Source organism: Artibeus jamaicensis, unplaced genomic scaffold (genome assembly GCF_021234435.1).
Source record: "Artibeus jamaicensis isolate MK-2021 breed Jamaican fruit bat unplaced genomic scaffold, CSHL_Jam_final scaffold_612, whole genome shotgun sequence".
Classification (NCBI taxonomy): Eukaryota; Metazoa; Chordata; class Mammalia; order Chiroptera; family Phyllostomidae; genus Artibeus; species Artibeus jamaicensis.
In genome coordinates this window covers 4,856-31,422 of record NW_026522049.1, presented here as the reverse complement: position 1 = coordinate 31,422, position 26,567 = coordinate 4,856, and the positions used below count along the sequence as shown (strand labels likewise).

The 26,567-nt window shown below is 44.7% G+C and overlaps 1 protein-coding gene and 1 long non-coding RNA gene across 6 annotated transcripts in view; one reads left to right on the top strand and one right to left on the bottom strand.

The window, feature by feature from the left end:
• The window catches only part of LOC119057249 (uncharacterized), a 47,723-nt gene extending 42,498 nt beyond the window's left edge, over positions 1 to 5,225 (top strand). The window contains exon 3 of the long non-coding RNA XR_005084043.2: positions 5,140 to 5,225. This is a non-coding gene — a long non-coding RNA (uncharacterized LOC119057249). The remainder of the gene's footprint in view (positions 1 to 5,139) is intronic.
• On the bottom strand, positions 1,510 to 17,749 carry LOC119057248 (histone-lysine N-methyltransferase PRDM9-like). 5 transcript variants are annotated; one of them, XM_053658939.1, is made up of 12 exons: positions 17,668 to 17,749; positions 17,088 to 17,182; positions 16,137 to 16,254; positions 15,744 to 15,851; positions 14,651 to 14,700; positions 12,468 to 12,624; positions 11,839 to 11,940; positions 11,368 to 11,639; positions 10,888 to 10,955; positions 9,562 to 9,755; positions 8,362 to 8,479; positions 7,269 to 7,549 (listed from the first exon to the last, which is right to left on the bottom strand). In XM_053658939.1, the coding sequence occupies exons 3-12, from the start codon at positions 16,195 to 16,197 to the stop codon at positions 7,366 to 7,368; spliced, it is 1,314 nt and encodes a 437-aa protein (XP_053514914.1). In that variant the 5' UTR covers positions 16,198 to 16,254; positions 17,088 to 17,182; positions 17,668 to 17,749; the 3' UTR covers positions 7,269 to 7,365. The 5 variants fall into 5 exon arrangements, with proteins under 5 accessions (XP_053514909.1, XP_053514911.1, XP_053514912.1 ...); XM_053658934.1 differs by lacking the exon at positions 8,362 to 8,479 and having other exon boundaries at positions 1,510 to 7,549; XM_053658936.1 differs by lacking the exons at positions 8,362 to 8,479; positions 17,668 to 17,749 and adding an exon at positions 17,400 to 17,431 and having other exon boundaries at positions 1,510 to 7,549.
• Positions 17,750 to 26,567: the final 8,818 nt, after the last annotated feature.

Here is a 26,567-nt window from a genome sequence, read left to right as displayed (position 1 = left end):
TTTGGAAAGCCAGCAGGTTACTAGCAACAGGTATTGCTCCTTGTTATACAAACTGAAAGCTCCACCCGCGGGAAAGAGTCGAATTTGTCAGCAGAAGATGAAGAAGGTTATAGGTGAGAGAGCACATTTGTCTTTGTTGACCAGGGAAAACGGTTCCAGCCTGGCTGCGCAGTGCTGATCCCTCCACAGTACTCAGAGACCTTGCTCCTTCCCATGGCCATTTAGTTCATCTCTGAATTTTTCTTTATGGAGAGAAATTTCCATTCTCTGGAAGACTGCAGAAGACACCTGGAAGAGTTCTCTGCTCCAAAAGAGAACAATGTTGTGGGATTATGGAATGGTGAAATCATATGAAGGTGGCAGAGGGAAGGGGAAGAAAATGGTGATGACATTGTGCAGTTCTGTTGTGGGGGGACAGTGAAAAGTGTGCCCGTCTTTGCATCTTAGGGTAAAAAGCTAAGGAACATTTCAGCCAGGCCATTAGTAGAATGTGCATTGCACCTGTCTGTCTCTGCTGCCATCTCGTGGTCATTTTGGGAAATGATGCCTTATTGCAGGTTTGCAGGAAAAGTGGGTATAGTGTATCTAGGAATGTGAAATCCAACGTTATTTAGATGTGCATTTCATCACTTTTAAAAATAAGGAATTCTTAGTAAACCTTTGTTACTGATTTCTAGGTTGCCTGCAATCAGTGCCAACAATAAGCTTTACATTTCAATTTTTTGAGGTTTGTTGAAACTTGCTTTACAGTACAGTATGATCAGTGAAAAAACGTTCCAAGTATATCTCTCTTCTGCCATCTGGTGTTCACGTTGGGAAAACAGCTTGGTGCAGATCAGTAGGAAATGCTGGGTATAGTGGATCATCCCTAAATGTTGAATCCAATTTTGCTGCTCATATTCAGTTTATTTTTTTTAAGATTTTTAAATTTATTGTTAGAGAGGGGGTTAGGGGAGGGAGAGAAACATTTATGTGTTGATCTGTGTAAGAGATGCATGGATTGGTTTCCTCTCACCCCAAACTGAGAATCTGGCCCAAAACCCAGCTATGTGCCCTGACTGGGACTTCAACCATGACTGTTTGGTTCGCAAGCCTGTGCTCAGTCTGCTGATCCACACCAGCCAGGACTCGTGTGAAGTTTTTTATATCTCTTACAGGGTTTTGGGGGAGGGAGGTAAACAAAGGTGTAAGTTTGATCCCTGGTCAAGCCTCATACAAGACTCAAGCAATGGCTCTGACTGGTGTGGCTCAGTGGGCTGGGCACCTGCCTGCAAACCAAATGGTTGCCAGTTCCATTCCCAGAGCATTTACCTGGGTTTGAGGCAGGAGATGGTCAGGAGGAAACTTTGGAGGTGCTCCAGGGCTAAGAGAAAGGACATCGATACAGGACAGAGACCCTGTTCTAAGACCAGTTGTTCTTGCTTTCTGGAAAAGCACTGAATCATGGAGAATCATAACTGCACCTGCACAGAAGATGCTATAAATAGCATTATAATAAATCAGCCTTGTGGGACCCCCTTCCCTGGTGGTCAGTCAAGGAAGAACATGGGAGACCATATGTATAGTAGCTTTAAAGTAATAGAACTACTTGTACATGGGCAATAAAACCCTGCCAAAACTAGCCAAGAAGTATCACTGTGTAGGTATAGAATCCCTCTAGCTCCTGAAATCACTCTGTTTGGAGTCACCCTGCTCCCATGTTCTGTGGAGTGTACTATCACTTAATAAATCTGCTCTCCAACTGTCTGCTAGAAACTCTTTGTGTTCTGTTCAATTCTTTGTTTGCAATCATCAAGAACCCGGTTACCTGTGCCAGGTTGTGGGCCAGGTTGACAGTTGGGACCATGTGAGAGGCAAATGAAGAATTTCCAAATGAAAAATAAATCAATAAATTTTTAAAAAGTAAACAAAACAAACACAATTTCTATGTGGATCTGTATGTATTAATGGACCCTGTATTCTTTTCCTTCAATCTGTCTATTCATAGGTCATTCATCCACTGTTGTACTTAATGTAGCTTCATAATACAATACACCTTTTAGTTCTTCCTTATTTTAACAGGTAAACTTAAATTGAGCTTGTTTTACTTTAAAAAGTTTTGCTGAGCCCTGGCCAATGTGGCTCAGTTTGCTGCAGCATTGTCCTGTTAGGGAGGATAGATAGCAAACTAAGGAAAGGAGGAGGAGGCAGACATGTCTCACCCACTGCGTCAGCCGTCCTGAGCCTGATCTGATAACAGTGCCAGGTGTTCGGATCATTACGAGAAACACATGGTAGCATGGGAGGAGGGAATTCTAGGTATTTTAATTATGTGTATTGTTTCCACTCTCTGGAAAAGAAAGCTCTGGAAAAGAAAGCCTTGGAATTAAACTGTGTGTTAATTCCAAGGTCTGGTTGGTAGGTGGGAGGGTGTCCACAGTGCCCCCAAAAGAAGCCCACAAGGCAACTTTGGTTATTTGTCTACCTCTGGTCACCATCTGTTTTATAAGGGAGTACCTAATGTTTACAGAAAACCTGTAAATAATTTTGGGTAACTGCCCCAGCTTCAACTGGCTTCTGTCACATATTTGTTTTACAAGAGGACAAATGGGGTCTGGAGTGAGATAAGGATTCAGGCTAACAGACCCCCACACATACCTAAGTTTGGGTAGTCACGTCCCCTGTGGAAGCTGGCACCACCTTTACCCACCAGTTGATATGTAACTTCTTCACTCCCATCCTGCCAACTACCTAATTCCTCAGGACCAAGGACCCAAGGCTCTTGCCACTCTTGTCCTTGCCTGTTGCCACCCTTACCAGAATCTACGCCTCTCACCCCCACCTCGGCAAAGCCTGTTCTCTTCCATGAGAACGTATCACTAGTAAACCCTGCTTGCTCATGAATAGACTGGCTGATCTGTAATTCTTTACTGTGTCAGCAAGGAGAGCTGAGTTTCTCCCATAACAATTCCATAAACTGAAAGGTTGTAGTTCAAGCTCTAGTCAGGGCACAGGCCTAGGTTGTGGGTTTGGTCCCCAGTGGGGAGACAACCCTTTGATGTTTCTCTTTCACATCAGTGTTTCTCTCCCTTCCCTTCCCTTCTCCATGAAATCAATAAGCATGTCCTCAGGTGAGGAATAAAATTTTTTTTGCTGATATTTTAATCTAGATCATATTACATTTATAGGTAACTGTGGGAAAGGAGATCATTATATATTTTTCTCTACAAGAGCATGCTGTTACTTTCCTGTTGTTCAAGTGTCTTTTTGAAAAAAAGATTTTATTTACTTTAGAGAGGGGATGGGAAGGGGAAAGAGAGAAAGAGAAAAAAAAACACCTATTAGTTGCATCTCACATGCCCCCAGCTGGGGACTGAACCCTCAATTCAGGCACATGCCTGGATTGGTAATCGAGCCAGTGACCTTTAGATCTGTGGCACGGAGATCATCCTTCCAGGTCATGGGGGTGGGTGTCCCCCTTTGGTGAACCCACTAAAGCAATAATGGGGTCTGTCATGCTTAGGTCTCCCTCATGTGGGAGAGGGTATGGTGGGGTCCTCACTAAATGTTTGACATCTCTGTGTGTTGAACTCGGCTCTGGTTGTAAGAAAATTTGGGTGACCTCCGGGAGCTGTTGGCACCCTTCCTTATGCTTATGCAGATGTAGATGTTTACCCCGTTCTCACCTTGAGTCTTGCTGGACTCCTACCATTGGGTCCACGGGAATTTTGTGCTCCTGGGCCATTGTGAACAGGTGGCCAGAAATGACCAACATTGTGCATGTCTGTTATTCCATCAGAGTTCACAAACAAGTTCAAAGATACAATAAGTAATAATTTCGAGATGGTGTCAGTGGTGTATTAAACTCTGTGGGGCCCAGGTACAAGGAGAGTGCATTACAGAAGCTGCTGCCTTGTGAGCTTCATGAATGCCATGTGCAGATTGGGTGCACCTGTCACAGGAGAAACTCAGTTCTTCTTGCCGACGTAGTAAGGGATTACAGATCAGCAAGTGTATTAGTGTGCAAACAGGGTTTGTTAGTGACACATTCTCATGGAAGAGGACAGGTCTGGCTGAGGTGAGGGTGAAAGGCAAGAGCTCAGGTGGCAAAGCACCAGGCTCTTTGTCCTGAGGACTTACATAGTTGGTGGGATGCGGGGCAGGAATTTACATATTGATTTTTGGTAAAAGTGGTGCCGACTTTCAAGGGGATGGACTACCCAAACACAGGTATGTGGGGGGTTGTTAGCCTGAATCCTTATCTTGCTTCAGACCCCACTTGGCCATCTTGTAAAATAGATCCATGACAGGAGACAGTTTAAGTTGAGGCAGGTACCCAAAGTTACCAATGGCCTCTTTCTTTCTTTTTTTTTTTTAAAAAGGTTTTATTTATTTATCTTTAGAGGGGAAGGGAAGGAGAGAGGGAGAGAAACATCAATGTATGGTTGCCTTTCGTGCGTCCCCTGCTGGGAACTGGCCTGCAGGGAACCTGCCTGCAACCCTGACATGTGCCCTGACTGGGAATCGAACCGCGATTGTCTGGTTCGCAGGCCCGTGCTCCAATGGCCTCTTTCTGTAAGCACTAGGGACACTCTCATAAAACAGATAGTGGACAGAGGCAAGGAATTAACCAAATTTGTTTTATGGGTCCTTTCCTTGAGTGCTGTAGACCCCCTCCCATCTTCTAGGCCTTGGAATGAATACAGTTTGAAAGCCTTTCTTTCCCGGGTATTGGAAACAATACCCAGAATTTCAACATGTTAGCATGGTGTTTCTTGTGATGCTGGAACATCTGGCAATGGAATTGGACCAGGCGTTGGACTGCTGAGTCAGTGGGTGACACGTCTTCCTCGCCCTCCCTGTCTTGGCTCACCGTCTATCCCACCTAACACCCCAGTGCAGACAGGTGCTGTTTCAGTGTCAGTTCTCAGCAAGGGGTGGGTGAGGGTCTTGTTTCACAGGCCACTCTCAGTACTACCTGCCTGTGTTGAGGAGGCTCTGAGGATGCCCAGGCCCAGTGAGAGGGTGATTGGGAGGGAGGCACATTCCCAACCTCATGTTTCCTTCTCAGGGCAGCTCAGTCTGTGTGGGGAAAGCAGTGGGGTCTACTCAAATTCTGAATTTGGTTAAACACCCTTGTCCTAATCTTCCTTTGTCCAGCACTAAAGACCAGGAAGACACGGGCACCGAAGGTTGTTCGGTAGGACTTGCGATCTCAGGGATCCTCTTGCCAGATTCTGTCTGTGCTGACTCAACTTTGAATATCAAACCACAAGGCTGAAGTTCCCATTTCCATTGAACTGACTAGGAAGCAGGCAGAGAGTTGAGAATCTTGCCTTACATCACACAGCTGGAGAAGACAGAGCCGAGACTCACACCCACTATGGACTGATATGGAATCTGTATGCTGTGCACCAGGAAATGCTGACCCTGAAAAGGCAGCAAGGAGAGTGAGGAAGACCAAGTGCCCAGACTGAGCAGCTCACGTCCATGCACAAGCATCCATCTCTCCCGGCCATTCACCTCTGAGGCTCCAGAGGTTGTAGGAAACCAGAAGAAGCAAGAGAAGCCAAGGCAGGAGGGGTAGGGAGCTGATTAGGAGAAAAGGCCCCCTGTCCAGGAGTCTGGCGAATTCCCTTCTCTGGTGAGTCTGTCTCAGATCCCTCTCTCTGGGCAGTAACCAACATAGACTGATTCCAGATTTATACATTACCAGAAGTTGAATATCTGTGGCTGAGAGTATGAGTTCTTTGTGCCTTTTCAGGAACCCTCTGATTTCAGTGATGGGGAAAATGAGGGATGTGTATGGAGACAAAATGTTTAAGAATAGTTCAAAAAACCATGAAGGAGATTGGTGCTGACATCCCCATATCACTATGGAACTGTTTGTCCATTTCATCTGTTGTCATGAAACTGGAGGGTTCCTTTAACCAGTTACTTCTGTACTAATTACAGTCTTGGAGAATTGTAGTTCCTCAGTGTGCCTTCTGATGTCCTATGAGATGTCCTATGAGATGTGATTGCTGTCTAAAGCCTCTCCCACACTCCCTGCAAACATAGAGCTTCTCCCCAGAGTGTGTCCTCTGGTGTTTGATGAGATGTGACTTCTGTGTAAAGCCTCGCCCACAGTCCCCGCAAACATAGGGCTTCTCTCCAGAGTGTGTCCTCTGGTGTGTGATGAGAACTGACTTCCAGGTAAAACCTTGCCCACACTCCCTGCAAACATAGGGCTTCTCCCCTGAGTGTGTCCTCTGGTGTTTGATGAGATATGACTTCTGCGTAAAGCCTCGCCCACAGTCCCTGCAAACATAGGGCTTCTCCCCAGAGTGTGTCCTCTGGTGTGTGATGAGAACTGACTTCCAGGTAAAACCTTGCCCGCACTCCCTGCAAACATAGGGCTTCTCCCCTGAGTGTGTCCTCTGGTGTTTGATGAGATATGACTTCTGCGTAAAGCCTCGCCCACACTCCCTGCAAATATAGGGCTTCTCCCCTGAGTGTGTTCTCTGGTGTTTAATGAGACATGACTTGCGTGTAAAGCCTCGCCTGCACTCCATGCAAACATAGGGCTTGTCCCCAGAGTGTGTCCTCTGATGTGTGATGAGATGTGACTGCTGTGTAAAGCCTTGCCCACAGTCCCTGCAAACATAGAGCTTCTCCCCAGAGTGTGTCTTCTGGTGTTTGATGAGATGTGACTTCTGTTTAAAGCCTCGCCCACAGTCCCTGCAAACATAGGGCTTCTCCCCTGAGTGTATCCTCTGGTGTGTGATAAGAACCGACTTCCAGGTAAAACCTCGCCCACACTCCCTGCAAACATAGGGCTTCTCCCCTGAGTGTGTTCTCTGGTGTTGGATGAGATATGACTTGTGTGTAAAGCCTCTCCTGCACTCCATGCAAACATAGGGCTTCTCCCCAGAGTGTGTCCTCTGGTGTGTGATGAGAACTGACTTCCACGGAAAGCCTCGCCCACATTCCCTGCAAACATAGGGCTTCTCCCCAGAGTGTGTCTTCTGATGTCTGATGAGACCTGACTTGCATGTAAAGCCTCGCCTGCACTCCATGCAAACATAGGGCTTCTCCCCTGAGTGTGTCCCCTGGTGTGTGATGAGATGTGACCTATCATTTAAGCCTTGCCAACATCCTCCATGCTTGATTGTTCTTGACATTCGTCCTTTCACAAGTAACTTGCCTGTGCCCTCTGGACTCTCTTTCTGGCTTCTGTGGGGCTCTTCCTCCATCATTCTCTCATACTCACTAGAGCTCCTCATTCGTTCTTTGGAAGGTTGGGAAAAGGGTCTTGAGATTCTCCTCTGACTGGTCCTTTTTAGCAAAAGTTTGGACCTTTCTTTGAGCTCTTGACCTTCAGCTTTATCATTCCAGCTGTGCGTACTAGTATGTTGCTGCTGATTCTGATGCTCTGGACAGGGCTCCTTTTTGTGGAGGTGTTTTCTTGCAGATGTTCCCAGGAGAATCTGAGAGGGATGATTGAGTTTCACGTGTTGGCTGAGGAATTTCTGACTGGAGAAGGCCAGAGAGCAGGAGGGACATGGGTGCACCTCTGGCTTTGGTTCCACTGAAAGAGAAAGGTTTGGTCAGGGCAGATGTTGGTAAGAATGCCTGGGCCGCGGGCATTCCTGCCCCATGAATCCTTCTTACTGTGGTAATAACACAACCTTTTCCCCCCAGTGTCCACTCACCATCTATTTTACTTTTGAGTTTTATGCAGTGCATCTTCCTCAGAAATCTAGAAAGCCCACACGAAGGGTCTTTTCTAATATTGCCCAGACTAGGGACTTTTGAGGAGGATGAGAGGCCATTTCACTCCCCGTGTGGATGGAACTGCAGTGACCTTTCCCATCTATAGGTATCTTCTAAGTCATATTAAAGAGAAAAACCACAGGCCCCACCTAGGAATTGCTTCTCTCAGTTTTCCAAAATAGTAAAATGAAATGTCCTTCAAACCAAATATTTATGCTTCATCTCATTCAGTGTTAGCCCATTTCAAATACACTAAGAAGACCTGTTTCAAAATATTTCGCCCAGCCCTGGCTGGTGTAGCTCAGTGTATTGAGCTTGGGCCTGCAAACCAAAGAACTGTGGTTCGATTCCCAGTCAGGGCACACGCCTAGGTTGCAGGCCAGTTCCCAGCGGGGGGACACATGAGAGGCAACTGTACATTGATATTTCTCTTCCTCTCCCCTCTGAAGATAAATGAATAAAATACTTAAAAAAAATTTCAACCACATTTCTTATACACCTGACTACTGTTCCTTTCTGGCCAACCCACCATGCTCTCTCACTTGGAGATGAAGTAATATGAGGGGATTCCCCACTGGAGTTTATTTTCTAAAAATTAACAAAGCATAATCAGAACAGAGAACACACCACTCTATAGCTGACGACTGCACACTTTCACTCAGAAAAGTCCCCAGTGTCTCCTCTGGGATCATTGGCACTGCATCTCCGGGCTGCCAAGCATCTGTCTGATCTCTGTTCTTACCCTCTGTGCTGAGACAAGACCCAAGTTACCCTCAGTGAATTCAACGCCGCACATCTTTCCTTCCCTGCACTAGCTGCTCCCTCTGCCTGGGATCCTCTGCCCGCAGGTATTTTTGTAAATGTTGTCTCCTGAGGGGCCCTTCCCGGACCACCTGCCACAGCACACCTCCCCTCACACTGATCCCCAGGCACTTGTCCTGGATTAGTTTTCTCCAAAGCACTGACTGCTGTGTGGTGTTATGCACACGTAAGCATGTGTGCCCAGGTTTCCCTCCTTCACCCGTCAGCTCCTCAAGAGCAGTGATTCTGATCCTCACATTAACCTGTATTTCCAGGTCCCAGGATGCTGTGCACCACAGAGTAGGATCTCTCATGATAATTCACTGAAATGATGAATGAATGTGCCCTGCCTGAATGGTGTGGCTTGATGGGTTGGGTGTTGTCTGAAAACTGAAAGGTCCCAAGTTCAATTCCAGTCAGGAATCGAACGAACATGCCAGGGTTGTGGGCCAGTTGGAGGTGTGCCATAAACAACCGGTTGTTTCCCTTGCACATTAATTTTTCTTTCTCCCTCTTTTCCATTCTCTGTAAAAATAAATAAAATTTTGTTTAAAAACCCAGGCAGATGCCCCAACTGGGAATCAAACTGGTGACTCTTTAGTTCACAGGCCAGCACTCCATCCTCTGAGCCACACCAGGCAGGACAGAATCTTTAAAAAATAATGAATGCCTACAAACAAAAATGTTTTATTTGGAAGTATGAAGGAAAATTAAGAAGAAACAGCTATAAAAGTGTCAGAAAAACAGCCTTGGTGAGAGAACTGGTTAGTGCTTGAAAACTTTTGTTTAGCCTCTCAGTCTTTCAGCACTATATGCGGCTGTGTATTTTGTTCATGAATTAAAAAAAAATATGAAAATTTTGCCTAAGAGTGAAAGGCATATGAATGAATTGTGAATTTCTGAAGCATCTGAGTTGAAACTTTACTGACTTCAGAGTGGATTTTACTCCACTTAAGAGTTGGATCATAAGTGTTTCTACAGAGAATTCTTTCTTTTCTTTCTGTTTTGAAGAACAGTGGTACCTACCTCTTCTGGCCATGAGCTCTCTCTTCCACTTGCTGCCCCACTTGCTGCCCAGCTCCTGGCCATACTCATCCCCGCACCAGACCAGCAGCTCATGGCCTGGCCTGACGACCCGGCAGGTTCGGTAGAAAATCTGCCTGTGGTACTGAAAGGCCACCAGGTTCTGCTCTTCATCATTCCGGGCACAGTTCACAAACCTAGGATTGAGGCAGAAGGAGGAAAAGAAAACCACAGTGTGAGTTCCCACTACCTGTTACATCCATGTCCACCTCCTCACTGATTCTTAAGGCCCTCAGGCTCTGGTGTTGCCCACTGCCCGTAATGCTTCCAGGGAATCTTTGTTCAGTGTCTGAGCATCTGCCAGCATGTCATGTGAATTGTTATGTCCAAGTCCTGCTTGCAGTGTTCATCCTGCCTATTACTATTTCCTAATACTCAGTTCTAGATGTAACCTCCACCATAATTGGCCATAATATCCAGTGGTCTCTGGCTGCTCCAAACTCTAAATCAAGTTGTTTCATACCACAGAACCTGGTGCTTGATCTAGGGCTCTGCTTCTGAATTAGCTCACTAATTTTCCAGTACTTAGCACACATGTGTTTTCTCTGAAGAGGCCTTTCTCCAACTGCCCTACACTTTATGTAGGATACCATTCACTTGCCTGACCAAGGTTACCATAAAAAATTGGAGGCCTTTTTGTCTTAGTAAAATAGAACAGAACAATAGTAGTTGATTCACATTCTATTATCCCTGATAAAAGAGAGCCCCTCTCAGGAAAGAAGCCCATGACCATTGCTCTGCAGGCCTCAGAGCCCAGCTTTAGTTAGAAGTGAGGCTGGGATGGTCTGCTGTCCTCACAGGTTTAGGCCATCCTTGGTTTGTGCTATTTTGACAGTGTGCACTTCTTGAAAATTATAGTTAAATGCTTCTAAAGGCAATTGTTTTATGTCTGTCTGTGAGAAGTCCTCCGTGTGGATATAAGTTGTATGATCGGTTTAAGTAATGTGTTCATTCATCTAAACTGAAACACACTAAGTGCTTAATTAATGTTCATTTGATAAAGTGTAGTCCAGTGTTCCTGGTGAATCTAGGCTCTTCAAGGTCCTTTCCAGAGCCCAAGCTGTGTCCAGTAGAGAGCTTTATATTTTGAGGACATAAGTTATACTTTTTTTCTAAATGTCCCCTGAAATGAGAGAACACTGTATGGAGAAAAAGAGGGGAAAAAAGGACTAAGGGAGACCACTGAGGGAGGCATGATGAGAGGGACAGATATATGGGCTCGTGGGGGATGAGAGTCCCCTTTGGTACTCAGGGACCTGTTGACCTTACCTCATCCAGTTGGCCCAGGATTTATCCTTTCCATCCACATACTCATAGCAGTTTCTCCCTCTGGCGATCTGTGTTTCAGAAAAGAAATTAAAGACCTTTTATTTATTTTGTTTGGGGAGGTAATAGAAGAATTATTTTACTCCACTGTCATCAAAGCTCTTTCCACCTTCATGGGGATTCAAGTGCCAGTTGTGACCACATGATATTTTTCTTATTCATCATCTACACACCTGAGTTTATCTCTCCAATCAGAGTAGGAGCCCCACAAGGGAGATGCCACTCCTTTGTGTCTACACCACTTTGCTCCCACTTACCTTCTGATCCTTAAACAGGAGCTCTGTGTTCATGTGAAGTCCAGTCAGTACACAGAGCTGCCTATATTGTTCCCTCCATGTCTAGCATGTAGGAGGTGAGGTCCCTCCAATCCTCAGAAGGAATGTGGGAAGCCAGAGGACAGTGGAAGAGGTAAATAGTTCTCACCAGCCAGGAGTATCTGCTCTTGGCTGCCTCTTCATCTTCTGTGATGTGTCCTTCATAAGGGCCAAAGTACAGACCCACTGGCAAATCAGCTGCCTCATTCCACACTCCAAGCCCAGCCTCAGGGATGCTGGACGGCCCGATTCTCAACCCAGGGGGCAGGGTGAGGGCTGAGCGGTGGGGATGCCCCTTGTCCACTGCATTGTCCTTTACAAATGTAGGGGGCCCATGTACAGCACAGCTGTCGATGAAGAAGTTCTGACACTTCTCACAATCTGGAGACGAGAGCAACAGGGGTTAGGGAAGGTATAGCGCATGTTCCTGGACACAAAGAGCTTTAGAGGGAGTCCTGCACTGACATCATTGAGACTCAATCCTGTACTCAAGGCCACTAGAGGAGGGGAATGATTTGGGGACCAAAGGACTAGATGAAATTATTGTATCATAATATACTTCTTAGTGTGGGTCACTTACAAAGGTAGTCATCATCCTGGGGCTCGTTGATATCTTGGTACACATGGCCCTTTATTTCTCGTAGGTTGTACATCTTCACATCCATTTCCTTTCTCTTGAGTTCTGAGTTGGAGAAGGCCAGGTGAGCAAGGCTGGTGTGGTGTGGAGTGTTAGTTCTCATTTTATTGTATAACATACAATCTGCTCTCATCAAATGATCACCTGTCCTTTTGCATACTCTGGTATTTTACTCCATTAACTATTGGTTCAGAAGATGAAGACTCCACACTAACTACAGATGACTGATTCAGTTTTAGTTTCTAGATCTTCCCATTACTAGGTTTATTTGCCAACCTGTAATCATTCATAAAATATTTATTGAGTGCACTTTATGTGTTAGGCATTGAGTAAAGGCCTGGGCACACAACACCAGTACAGTGTGGTTGCTGTTATCACAGATGGATTTATTGGAAAAGTTGTATGTGTCAACTGTTTAGGATTTGCCCAAAGGTCCAGTGGTAACTTTAGTCTCAGCTCAGCCCAGCTTAAATCCAGGTCCATCCACAGTCCACCTCACATACCTAGGTCATACTTATCAGCCCTTCTGTAGGCCTTAGAAGAACTTAAGTTTCCAAATTACTTTTTCTTACCTGATTTTCGTCTAGTGTGCTTTCCAAAGGCACATACTTCTCCAGGAGGGGACACTGGTGGTTGGGCCTGCTCTGAGTCACTTGCAGTCATCAAATTTGCTGTTCCTGACAATTCCTTCAAACTGTATTCATTGCTTAATGGTATCTTGGATGTTGCCTTCAATATATGAGTCACATATTAAAAGATAACATGTCCTTAATTTTTAAGGCTTATGTTACATTTTACATGCATGTCTTTAATACTTCAACCCTTGGAAATATCTAGGGAGTATGAATATTAGAGGGGATAGGGCCAATGTAGGTAACGAATCCAAGATTAGAACTCATGCTTTATTGCTCTTTTCTTTCAACTGTCTATAATAGAAAGTGAAGGATATTAGGAAGAAAATAAAGAAATGGTTGGCAGAAACATATCTAGAGAGTAAATAAAATGGTGATAAAATTTGCAATACCTTAGAAAGAACATTTGTACTTAGATTAGCTGGTTCCCACCAATTCTGTTTGACTAAGGCTGTATCAGTAGCTAGTTGTCTTCATTTTCATGATCTATAACATGCTAATTTTCAATGTTACGGTAAATGTGCAATTAAATAATGCTCACCAAAGTGTTCTGTGAATTGTGTAATATAACATGAATGTGAGATTATAGTCCTGCTATCAATTTACCCCTCAGGTCTCTCTATATTTAAAATCCCACAGAAATTGCCTTCAGTGTTCACTGATCATCTTCTAATTTAATTTGTAATTGTGAAATCATTCATTCAGCAAACATTCGGGGGCCCTCAGGGGCCCTGATATGGGCCTGTGACTTCAGAGAAGTCTCAGGTATGGACCAGCCTCTCAAAGAGCTCACAACGGAAAGGAAGGTGGGTTGAACAAATGATTCTAAATAGGATGAGAGTGGCCTCATTGGAACTCAAAGAAGCTGTTATTTCACCCTATAGGAAAGGGCATTTGAAACAGTTACAGATGGATGAGTTTCTATAGAAGAGTGTGTAACCTATATGGAGGCCTTAAGTCATTTTATTATTTGTTGTTTCTCAATCATCAGACCTGAAGCTCCTCAGGGGTGGGAGATGTTTTTTTTTTTATTAGAGTGGGAGGCCGTGATCTTGGACATTTTACATTCTTCTTCATCTGGGACCATCCACTATGCAAGCTGCCTACACATCGTACACTTTCCTTATTCAGAGGGTATTAGTGCATCTCTCTCTTCAGTATAGCAGAGAAGAACTTTGGCTGAAACCGTCAGTCAGATGAATGATATAATGGCATATGGATAAGACAATGTAAAATTTAGAAACTATGACAGTTTATTTTTCTAATTTTTAAAAAGATTTTGTTCATTTTCTTGAGAGAAGGGAAGGGAGGGAGAAAGAGGGAGAGAGAGAAACATTAATGTAAGAGAAACACTGATTACTCGCCTTTCATATACACCCCAACCTGTGGAAGCTGACCCACAACCCAGGCATGCGCCCTGACCAGGAATCAAACCGGTGATCTTTTGCTTTGCAGCATGACAACCAACTGGTCACGGTGGTGAGGGCAAAACTCTCAAAGTTTTAATGAGTTTGTAAGTGTTTTAGAGAAGCAAATATGGGTTAGACTGCACTACCCCTGATACTGTGATCTTAGACATATAATCAAACATTTCTGTATCTCTGAAAGCTCACTTTCCTCATCGTAAATGGAGACAGTTATATAGTATGTACCTCATCGGGTTGTTGTAATGTTTCAGTGAGTTTATTCACATAGAATTCTTAAATGAAACAAATGGTAGTTATTATTGTTGCTGTAGTTAACTATTAAGATGATGATGAGCCCTGGCTGGTTGGCTCAGTGGATTGCGTACTGGCCTGCAGACTGAAAGGTCACCAGTTCCATTCCCTGTCAGGGCACACGCCTGGGTTGCGGTTCAGGTTCCCTACTTGGGGGTGGGTGGGTGGCAACCCATACAGGTGTGTCTCGCACATGCTGCTCTCCCTCACTTTCTGCCTCCTTCCCCCCTCTCTAAAATGTCAATACATAAAATCTTTAATAAAAGATGGTAATATCGGACAATGTGTTGAAGAGACCAGGAAAGGAAGTCAGCAGTTCCTAGGATACTTTCGGCATTTTCCTACTCTTACTTGCCTTTCTATCTGTGGGGAAAATTTTGTCAACAGGATTTGGGAAATACTCACCTTCTTATGTTTACTGTGTTCCGTTCTGAAGGCCACCCAAGACGGTTTCACTGAAAGATGATGAGAAATCAGTGTTTTCATTGGTAATGTTTCCAAAATCTGGAGATTCTTATTAGGGACACAGAATTCTGAATGAGAGTAGTCCAGGAACAATCCCAGGATGAAAATGTTTTCCGAGGTATCATTAAGGCCTATCTATGCTTCTGTTGGGGCCATCCACTAATTTCATTAGAATGATTAAAAAAATAGACAAAGTGTCATCTATGCTTCACCCTATGTTCATAAAGCATCTATTATCATTTATTAAAAGATACATTGGCCTCTCCTGACAAAAATGTAATAAAAGTAACTGCACAGAAACTCCATGACTTCAACATAACCCTTTCTCCATCCTGTTTTCTTCATTCAAACTGGCCTTGTCGGGCTAAGGGCACCACGACCACCTCGCCTCCTTTCTCTGGTATCCTCCCCCCTGTGCACATACTGGCCATCTATACCCTTCCTTAATCATTAGACTCTGGTCAGCATCAACAGTCTGATGACCACAGAAACAGAATTCTAGTCAAGCTGAATATCACATCTTGGCTTCAGCTGTGTTTCAATCCCAGACCCATGAAAGTGGACTGACCCTATCCACTGAACACTTGTGATACTAGGCTGAAGGGCACCATAGCCGACATCAGGAAATGATACAATGATCAACACTCCTGACCCTGGCCCTCCCCCCAGCTCCCGTAATCACCGTGTTAATACTGTTCCCCGTCGGTCTCCATGTAGGCCATCGGGCAGCCAGGTGTAGGGACACTCCTCACTTGCCGGACCTTCCTCCCTCTCTTGCGATGACTATTCTGAATTAGTTAATTCTTATTCACTTCTATGTTCTTATACATTTACTGCTTATTAGTGTATCTGTAAGTATATGATTATGTTGCATGCTTGAAAGTTTACAGGAATAGCCCCTCATACATTCTGTTCTGCATCTTGCTTGTTCGCTGCACAAGCAAACCCTGTTCCCTGGTTATGTCCTGAGATGCAGCCTGACCTAAACCAGGTCCGTGTCAGAAGGGCAGCTCTGGTTCCTCCTGCCCCTCACCTTGCTGCCTCAGAGCCCATTCTTCATCGGAGTCCTCAGGGTCCTCCTCCTGGAGCTCGGTGGCCTGCCTGCGGTGACACAGGACAGTTGGTGGAGGGGCCCTGAGACCTGGAAAGAGACAAAACCTTTGTCCTGAAAGCAGAGCTTGCATTAGGAACAAGCTCCAGGAAGCCCGTGTGACCAGCTCCAATGAGATGGGAGAGTCTACAAGGAGTTGCTGTGAGCACTGCACCGTCAGCACCAGCCCTGCTCTGACATAAGGAGCAAATGCCCCCCTGATCGGTGTCCTTGTAGGAGGGAGCAGCAGGTGGATGGAGCCGTCTGACCCGGAGCCAGCCTGGCAGCTTGTCTGGTCACCAGGCTCCTCCTGCCCAGCGCCTGCGTACTAGCTACCTAGGCTGGTGAGCCTGTCGAAGTTCCTCTTCACGTTCAGACCTTTCTCCTGATCTCCCATCTCTGCCCACTCCTCCCTGGAGAAGTAGAGGGAAGCGTCTTTCAAAGCTTCTTCGGCCTGGAGAGGAGAGTGGAAACATCAGTAACTCAGTGAAGAGAGTGAGAACGTGCGTGGCCCCCGGGTGCAGGGAGCAGGCGGGGCCTCTGTGGTCCCTGTGCAGCAAGCCCTGAGCCGTGTCTGGATTGAGTTCCGGTTCCCTGGGCGGCTGTTCCTCCCCGTGCGTCCCGGGGCGGCTGCTCTCACTCTGGGCCTTCTCCCACTTCCCCGAGGGGCCCTGCCTCCCGGAGTCCCGTCTCTCACACCAGCCCTCTGCACCCGCATGTTGAAACCAGAAAAATAGGGAATAAAATAGGGACTGCCTTATAAAGAGATTTGGCCTGGAGGAACAAGGAACTTAGAGCAGAAACCACAAGGAAGTTAAGAAAGAACATAGGGAGTGGAGAAGGCGGAACTACAAAACCAATGGGGCTGAACAAGTAGAGGACCACCTGTTCAAGTGTCTAGGTTAATATTTTTCCATTACTCAAAACCCAGAAAACTTAGGTCATGCTTGCGCCACCCGAGTAGCCAGTAGCTAACAGCCACATTTGCTTCTATACAATGCTTGCTTGCTCGCGTCTATAAAAAGACTTAGCTGTAAGTGCTTAGGGCGGCTCTCCTTTGCAGCTCTTATGAGCACCGTGTCTCTGGACATTCTGAGGGTCTGCCCCTGCGCAGGTTAAAACTTTGGCCAATAAAATAACATTTCTGAATCCTGAAAGTGTCTGACAATTTGTCTCTGGCGTTGGTGGAGGCAACACCGCACAGCCAGGGTCACCACCAGGGCCGGGAGTCTGCGGAGCTCTGTCCCCAGCCCTGTCCCCACGCTCCCCACCGGCCCCCCAGCTCACCTGAGGTGTCCCCCCATTCGCCCCGCTGCTCCCTCAGGGCTGTGCTGCGGGCCCCTGTCGGGGTTCATGGTGTCTCAGCCCCGAGTCTGAGGCGCCTGTGGAAGGAAAAGGCGCTGAGAGGGCCGAACGCCTTTCTCCCGGCGGCGGGCCTCCAGGTCCCCGGGAGAGGGGGACGCGGGGCCCTGCGGGAGGAGGGGCTGGACGGCCTGGGGCGTCTTCTGGGCTGAGGACACTGACGGCCGGGGGGAGGATCAGACCCCTGCGGCTGAGGAGATTTGGGGCGTCTCATCGAGGGGGCTTCAGGGTCCCCACCACTGAGTTAGTTTCCAGGACGACGGCATTTAGCGTCTCTGAGTTTGGGGAGATTTGGTCTTTCCGGGCGAGCTGCAGGTGGGGTGCCCCGAGCCGAGAGGAACTGGGGTTTTCGGGCTGTTTGGGAGTCTAGGCGTTCGGAGTTAGGAGATGTGGGGTCCTCCGGGTTGGCGCACGCGGGTTCCTCGATGCTGAAGGGATTTGGGGCCCCTCAGGATGAGGGCACTTGGGGTCTCTTAGGTTGGACTTTGAAGGTCTCCCGGCTTACCGGTCAGTCTCTCGGGGACCCGGTCACGCCGCCCACCTCCGTGGAGCTCCTCTCAGAGCTGCGGGGCTTCCGGCCATGGGGGTGCGGGGGAGGGTCCATTCTGGATAGCGGCCAATCAGTGCTGGGACCCTGGTCCCAGCCCACCAATGGGCGGTCAGAAGAAGCTGAGAGGGCGGGGCAGAGGGGGCTGAGGCCCCTGGGTTCCCGACTGGTCAGCGAAAGACCCGTCCCGCGGGGATTGGCAACCCTGGGTCCCCTGAGCGCCAGTCACGCAGCTTGCAGGTCCAAGGCTCGTTGTCCCTCCGCTGGTGAGGAATCCATCTCGCAGGAGCTGGGAACTCCGAGCCAGGCAGGACCTTAGGGTGGACGTGGGCCTCCTGCCTCCTGCCAAAGTGTCTTTGTTCCACCAGACTGTGGTCAGGATCCCCAAATTACATCTAGACCCGTCCGTGCCCCCCACTCCCCACTTTGAGCTAGAGCTGCATAAGCAGTGAGGACGCGGGAAAGACTGCATTGCATTCCGTGGAAACTTAAGTCAGTAAATTCTGACCACGCAATTCATAGACACAAAATGAGTCCCAGAGGGCTCAAGTATTTAAACGCAACAAACGACATAATAAATGCACTGGACAACACACTGGGAGAATTTCACATCTCAAGGAAGTGGCATTATGAGCAATATGTGTGTTTAAGTAACTCAGGTGTAAAAACCTTTCAGAAATAGGAAGATGAAATAAAACCAAGCAAAATTAAATAAATTTAGAAATACTGGAAAAACCTACAAGTATTTTGCATGAAAGTAACATCAAATTTGACTACAGGGGTCCATAGAGCAGGGTCAGTTTAGCTGCTACTGGCTTTCATGGGATAAAGTGGAAAGTGTTTCTGGTCCTTACCTCGTTTTGAGCCCATAAATATAACTTGATTTCCATGGATGGCAAATAAGCCAACTAAGTATTACTGTGAAATTGCTTAAAGGGAAACCTCACTAAAGTGGACTTGGGGCTCAGTGTGGCTGCTGTCACACAACATCACCCAGGGTCAATTACGGGAAAAATTGTCACAGGCCTTAACATCAAGATGTATTGTGTGCTCCCAGTGTTACAGGATAATGAGGCAATCAGACGCTGAGGGATTCTGGAGTACGAGGTTTATTAATGTGCACGGGCCCAGAGGAGTCAGCCTCCAAATTCTGAGCCCCGAACAAAGGATTCTTGGGGTTTATGTAGTCTATGGGGTCTTCCTGTCTACGTAGCAAAGCAGGATACAGAAGCGGAATTAGGAAGTTAGTTCTAGCTATGTGGCAGTGATATGGGAAGCTTTGAAGAACCTTTGTTTAACCTTTATTTGCCCAGGCCCCAGGCGCCCTAGGGAGAATGATGGGGCTGTCTGGGATAACTAAACAACGGTGCATTTAGCTAGGGCTCAGATTAGCACCCCTGCTATTAAGAACTAACTTTTGAGTTTAGCCTTTGTACTTTACTTTCGCCTTGTAGCTGAGACTGACTTCTGTATTCCTGCTTCTGTATCTTGCTTTACTGCCCCGAAGGCTATATAAACCCCAAGAATCCTTTGTTCGGGACTCAGAATTTGGAGACTGACTCCTCTGAGAGCACGTGCACGTTAATAAACCTCGTACTCCAGAAACCCTCGGTGTCTGGTTGCTTCATTTTCCTGCAACAGCAGAAGCAGAGTACAAAGGCTAAATGTGAAAATCAGTTCTAACTGTGGAGGTGCTAGCCCTAGCCCTTGTGACTATCCTGCTGTTTGCTTTTCCCAGATGGCCTTATCACTCTCCCAGAGCGCTTGGGGTTTGGGTGAACAAAGGTTTTCCAAAGCTTCCCACATCACCAGGAGAAACTGACTCCCCAGCAACTCAGCCAGAGTGAAACCATCATCACCCTGATGGTTTCCTCCAGTGCACTTTCTGTTGAAATGATCCCTCCCACTCCCTCCCTTTCTCTATGTAACATGACGTTCCTCTCTTTTACTTATGGATCTTTCCAATGACTTTTGCTACAGCTTGCTTGTCCTAAAGTGCATTTTTTTTTACTGTTTCTGAATAAACCCCTTATCTGCTGGTAAAACAACTGACTGCTATGTTTTTAACGTAGTGTGATGGCCCATATGGGGATCCATAGGACTCCTGACATCTCTGAGGCTGATGAGCAAGCAGGTGCAGTGCCCTTGCTCTGAAAGACTTGGGGAAGGCTCTCCAGTGATTATTTTGAGAGTAGCCATCCAGAAACAACATCCTCATACCCCCCGATTCAGAAATTTCACTTTTCAAAATTTTCTCCTAGTAGCCCTGGCCCGATAGTTCAGTTGGTGAGAGTGTCCTGCCTCTATGCCAAGGTGGTCAGTTCATTCTCCAATTAGGGCACATACAAGAAGCAACCAATGAATGAATACATAAGCGGAACAACTAACTCTCTTTCAAATTAATAAATGCAATGAAAAGAAAAGCATTAAAAAATTTCCCTACTTATCCTTCTCTGTGTATGAAATGAAGTATGTTTAATATATTTTATATAACATATATAATAACAGATATAATTTTAAAGTTTTCAGTAGAAGAGAATTTGTTAAATTATGGTTCGCTCACATTATGAAATATAGAACATTAAAAATGGGTGAGAATATATGATATTTCATTAAAGGAATAAAACCTAATGAGGTGGTTCTAATGGATTTTAAAAGAGAATAACTTCTTTTTTTAAATTAATTTATTTTTTATTGATTATGCCATTACAGTTGCTCTATTCCCCCCTTCATTCCCCTCCACCCTACACCCCCATCCCCACCATTACCCCCCTTTAGTTTATGACCATGTGTCTCAAGTTCTTTAGACTCTATATTTCCCATACTATTCTTGCTCCCCCCATCTATTTTCTATCTACTGTCTATGCTACTTATTTTCTGTACCTTCTCCCCCCTTCTCCTCCTCCCAGTCCCCTGTTGCTAACCCTCCTTGAGATCTTCATTTCTATGTTTCCACTCCTGATCTAGCTGTCCTTTTAGTTTGCTTTTGTTTTAGGTGTGGTTGTTAATAACTGTGAGTTTGTTGTCCTTTCACTGTTCATGTTTTTTTTAAACTTCTTTTTCTTAGGTAAGTCCCTTTAACATTTCATATAATAAGGGCTTGGTGATGATGAACTCCTTGAATTTGATCTTATCTGAGAAGCACTTTATCTGTCCTTCCATTCTAAATGAAAGTTTTGCTGGATAGAGCAATCTTGGTTGTAGGTCTTTAGATTTCATGACTTGGAATACTTCTTTCCAGCCCCTTCTTGCCTGTAAGGTCTCTTTTGAGAAATCCCCTGACAGTCTGATGGGAACTACTTTGTAGGTGACTGTCCCCTTACCTCTTGCTGCTTCTAGGATTCTCTCCTTCATTTTAATCTTGGCTAATGTAATGATGATGTGCCTTGGTGTGTTTCTTCTTGGGTCCAACTTCTTTGGGACTCTCTGAGCTTCCTGGATTTCCTGGAAGTCTACTTCCTTTGCCAGATTGGGGAAATTCTCCTTTATTATTTGTTCAAATAAGTTTTCCCTTGGTGGCTGTTCCTTTCCCCCTTCTGGTACCCCTATAATTCGGATGTTGAAGCGTTTAAAGATGTCCTGGAGGTTCCTAAGCCTCTCCTCCTTTTTTGGAATTCTTGCTTCTTGACTCTTTTCTGTTTGGCCATTATTTACTTTCTTCTGGTCCACTCCATTGATTTGAGTCCCAGTTTCCTTTTCATCGCTATTGGTTTCCTGTGCATTTTCATTCATTTCAATTAGTTTTGCCTTCATATGTTTCTCTAATTTGTGGCTATAATCAACCAGTTCTGTGAGGATCCTGATCACCAGTGTTTTAAACTGTGCGTCTGAGAGTTTTACTATTTCTTTGTCGCTTAGATTTATAGGCTCTGGTGCTTTGAGATCTTCTTGAGCCATTTTTGGTCTGTTCGCGCCCGTTAAGTATGAGGAGGGGAGCCTTGGACTCCCAGGTTGCTGGGTTGTGACGCTGTATGTGGAGGTGGGGTCAGGGCAGGGAAATGGCGGCGCCCACCACTGCCGCTCGCTGTGGGGACCCTCTGGGTCCCGGTCCAATCGCCCACTCCCTCGCTTGTCTATCCACACACAAATGTGCGACCACAGTCAACCCGCAGCCCTGCTCCCTCGCTGTTTCCCCGCGGTCGCTGGGTCGCTCACTAGGTCCAACCCTGAGCCTGGGTTCCGAGCGCCTGAGTCCGTCTGACCGAGTTTTCCTGTGCAACCCCGCTCCACCAGCTGCTGGTTTCGCCCCGTACCGGTCAGGCTGAAGAATTTGTTGTTAACAGACTTCCGAAAAGTTCAATTTTCTGTGTTCTGGCTGTGTTTTCTGTTGCTAATATTTAGTTGTCTCTAAACTTGGTTGTGTGAGAAGGCACCGCGTCTCCACCTATGCCTCCATCTTGGCGGAAGTCTGAGAATAACTTCTAAGTAATGTTATTATGTGCGAAAAGTATCCTGCAAAACAGAGTATCTTAAAAAAAAAAACAACTCAGGCAGAGGACATGCAGAGGACAGACACAGGGACAATGCGCCGGGATCAGGGCCTGGGCAACGTGGAGGGGAAAACTTGCTTTTCCTTCATGTCATTTGGAATGTTATGTTATTTATTTTCTTCTTTACTTAAATCTATCTATAGTTATTTTTTGTAGGTAAAAGAATGGATGAGAAGTAGTTGGTTCTATATGTATGTGTTTAAAAGTGACTCAACAGAAATTCCGCACATCCTCGTTACATCTAGTGGCCCGTGCTGCCTTCCTTATCTGAATAGCACCTTGACCACCCAAAGTGTCCGATTTGCATCCAAAGCCCTATTCCAGCAGGAATATTTCCATAGTACAAAATATACAGTGTTACACAGTTACTGTTTGAGAGGTGAAAACCTCTCATTGTTTTCATTTATTATGAAAACAATGAATTTTATATTTATGTATTGGATCCATGTGTCCCAAGCGTGCACCTCTGCTGCCATCTCGTGGGAATTTGGGGGAATTACATCTTAGTACAGGTCAGCAGGAAAACCGGTTGATTATAGTGGAATATCAGTGACTGTCGATTTTTTTAAAACACCGTTTCGAGGTACAAGTCTCAGGTCCTAATGTCAGCGAGCAGTTCCTTGGGGTCACTTTCTATGAGCACATCATCTAGACCAGGCACTGGATTTGGGAGTGCACCATTGGTTCTTTTCCTTGATTGTATCTTTAAATTACTCTTTGTGTATAAAAAAGAGCAATTTATTTCTGCACATTATCTACCACACAATTTTCTAAATTGTATTATATATAATAATTTTAAGTTGATGTTCTTGCATTGTCAAGGTAAATAAAATATTATACAATAATAAAATTATGTTAGCTTAGCTGTATAAAGCATGAAAAAATCGTTAAACCTTAGAATAAAACATGAAGACAAGTTAAACATCTGTTAGTTATAAGTTCATTAATAATTAAATAAAATAGTAATATGATGCTTAGCATTGTAAGTGAGTTCAGGACCTGGAGCAGTGGTGTTTTAGAAATCAGAAGTATTTTGTAAGTAAAATTGTGCCCCTTGTAGGTTATCTGAGGAACTCACAATGTGGCAAATGTCCACATTTTCAAAAAAGAGAACATTTGATGGTGAGTTATAGAATCTAAAAGAGTAAGATTGTAGATTCTAAGTAATTTTAAGAAATGATTATTGCAAAGTGATTTATGGACAGTGAAAAGGGACAGTGACCCTTAGTGCTGTGGTTTATCACAGTGTGGTACAGTGTCTTAAGGTGTCATATCTTCCTTGGCTTCTGAGTTTTCATGGGTGTCTTCTTAGCCAAGGACATTCCCCTCCAGTCTTTGCAACATGGCTGGCATTTGTATTTATTTATTTTGCTGTTGTTCTTTAGCTCTCAGCCTCCAGGTTGCCTGTCCAGAGGGAGGCGTGATTTCAGACCTAGGGTGCAAAGTCACATGCTGTTTGTATTCTAATGGACTCTCCATCCTGCTCCATAGAGAGTAGGGTTTCTCATTGCTGTGGATAATATTTTCTCCTGGGGGATTTTTCTACACATTGTAGGTGCTTTATTAGTAATTCTTACCTCTGTTCAGTGTGTGCCAGTAACTCCCACCTTAACCCCACCCCAAGGACAGTGTGAATGGTCTCCATACAATGTGTCAAATGTCCCCTTGGAGGAAAAGTCAACCTTAGGTTGAAAACCACTGAATTTGAAGCTGTTATCATCTTTGGAACCTGAGGGATCTGTCCTTGGTAAGAAGTGTTTTTGCTAGCATTCCATGCAAATTATTTTCTAACTGCAATTGTGAGTTATTTTTGGGGGGTGGTTACTTAGAAGTATATTTCATAATTTGTAAATATAAGTGCTTTCTAGTTATGTGTTGTTACTGATTTCTTGATTAATGGCAGTGAAAGCAAAAAATATATACATGTTTATATATACACATCTATGTGTGTATATACATATATAAATATATATAAAAATATAAATATATATAAATTTCAGTCCTTTAAAGTTTGTTTGGAACTTGCTTTAGACCACATTATGGTCAGTTTTAAAAAAAATTCCCAGGGTGCTTGGAAAGCATCTGTAATTTGCAGTTTTGGGGTGCAGTGAAGTACTTATGCACACTGAATGCCATTTTTTCTCATGTTATTTTAAAAATATTTTTACTATTTTTGTGGGCTTTATTGGCTCTGAAACAGAATCTGAATGATAGAAGTTGGTTAAATCTCCTATTATGATAGTTAATTTGTGTATTTTTTCCATGCAGCTCTGTTTCATATAACTTAGAGTTTATGTTATTAAGTGAATAAAAATTTGGAACTAACTGGTACATTGAACTTACTGATATGAAATACTTGTCTTGATTTGTAGTAGTGGTTCATTTTTTTGCCTTCAAGTCTACTGTCTGTTATATAGTTTTCATGTGGTTCATGTTTGTATAGTATATTTTCCCCCTTCTTTCACTTTAGATCTCTTGGTATGTTTTAGATAGTGCTACAGGAAAATGAAGCAACCAGACACTGAGGGATTCTGGAGTACTAGGTTTATTAACGTGCACAGACGCAGAGGAGTCAATCTCCAAATTTTGATCCCTGAACAAAGGATTCTTGGGGTTTATATAGTCTACGGGGTCTTCCTGTCTACGTAGCAAAGCGGGATACAGAAGTGGAATTCGGAAGTTAGTTCTAGCTACGTGGCAGAAGCAAAGTACAAAGGCTAAATGTGAAAATTAGTTCTAACTGCAGGGGTGCTAGCCCTAGCCCTTGTGACTATCCTGCTATTTGCTTTTCCCAGACGGCCCTATCGTTCGTTCTCCCAGGGCGCTTGGGATTTGGGTGAACAAAGGTCTTCCAAAGCTTCCCACTTCAATAGCTCTCAGCAATTTATGTTAGTGATGAGTGGCTATTGAAATCAGTTAAAGAATTGATTTTGGTGGAGGATGTAATATAGGGGGCCCCACATTTTTCCCATTCAGTTGTTCTAACACCTTTTATTACATCTCAGATATTTGTGATATTTGAGATATTTGTGATGTCTGTATTTTTCCACAGATCTAAGGATAGATCTTTGTTGTAGAGAATGACCACGGCACCTCACATCATTGCTGCCCCATTTATGCTCTTCTGTGGGTTAGGGTTTCTGACTTTCTCCTGTGCGTGAGGTTGTCCTGGCTGTGTATGTTTTACATTTGACTATTTTTATTTGCTAATCTGTGTCATACCTGTTGAATTATTAGAGCAGCCCAAAGATTCTTGAGGTTCCAGGAAAGGTTGTTTCCCCACCATGTAAGCAAGCAGTCAGGTATTTAATATGAGGTGAATTTGGGGAGTACATGCATGTCACCATTTACTTAAGTAAGATTTAACAATTTAAGTGAAGTAACTGATTCTCAAAACTGAATGACTATGTCAGTGAAATAGGGAACAATGTACTAATGTAGCTCTTGGATATAAAACTTCTATGTGAAGTATCAGGGGCGGTCATGAGAGGGCCAGCATTTTGCACTTGGCATGTTGATGTGAAACTGGCCATTAAGAAAGGGGACACTGAGAAATTCTTTAGGATTGTCATCTCATTTCTTCCTAAGAGATTTAGTTGCCACAGTTTGGTTTAGGAAGAAAGCTTCAGCACAATCACCTCAGCTTCAGACAGTAAGACTCCTAGCAAGAGCTTGTTGACCCTCTTACTGTACTCCTTGTGTCTTAAAGTTGTGGGATTTGCTCAACAGAAATCAACCTGGACGGTATGCTGCCTTCTTTTCTAAATTACCTGGATGTCCTCCACTTGACCTTTGAAATCTCAGACTCTGTTCTTCCATTTTTCAAAATTCCCCATGTACTCAGTATTACCTCATTATGTTTGGTATTCATTTTAACATGAATTTCCCTTGCCCATGTAGTAGATGTTGAATTCCTCCCATCAATCAGATTATGTGAATTTGATTGTTATTCCAGCTGTTAGAACTTAGAAGGTGTGACAAAAATAAATTTTTATTCCCTCACAGGTTTTGTAAGTCGGCCGTGTGACATTCATGGCCAGGACACTAACATCTGGAAAGTGCAGCCTCTGAGAGATCATGGACATCTCCCGGCAAGAGTAAGCATTATTATTATTTTTTGCTCTGTCAGCCTTTTTGGTCTATTTCTACAGGGCTTGGTATAATTTAGTAGTGCCGGGAGTTATTTTCTTCCATTGTACACCTACATTGCCATGAAAATCTTTTTGAGGCCAGCTGCTCGGACTTAGGGAGTCAAGAATCGGTGCTTTATTGGCTCCTGGCTCTGTTTACATTGTGAGGACTTGGTTCTGCTCCTGCATCTGGCAAGTGGGGTCCATTGTCCAGCTTCAGCTCTGGGGTCTGGCTGTG

Bases quoted from the DNA above. Each gene is read 5' to 3' on its own strand.
- LOC119057248 (XM_053658934.1), bottom strand. From the start codon at position 16,197: ATGGGAGATCAGGAGAAAGGTCTGAACGTGAAGAGGAACTTCGACAGG. The intron at 12,625-14,650 runs GTGAGTATTTCC...CATATATTGAAG, and splicing joins AACACAGTAAACATAAGAAG to GCAACATCCAAGATACCATT. The intron at 9,756-10,887 runs GTAAGGTCAACA...CCTCAATCCTAG, and splicing joins TCCTGGGCCAACTGGATGAG to GTTTGTGAACTGTGCCCGGA.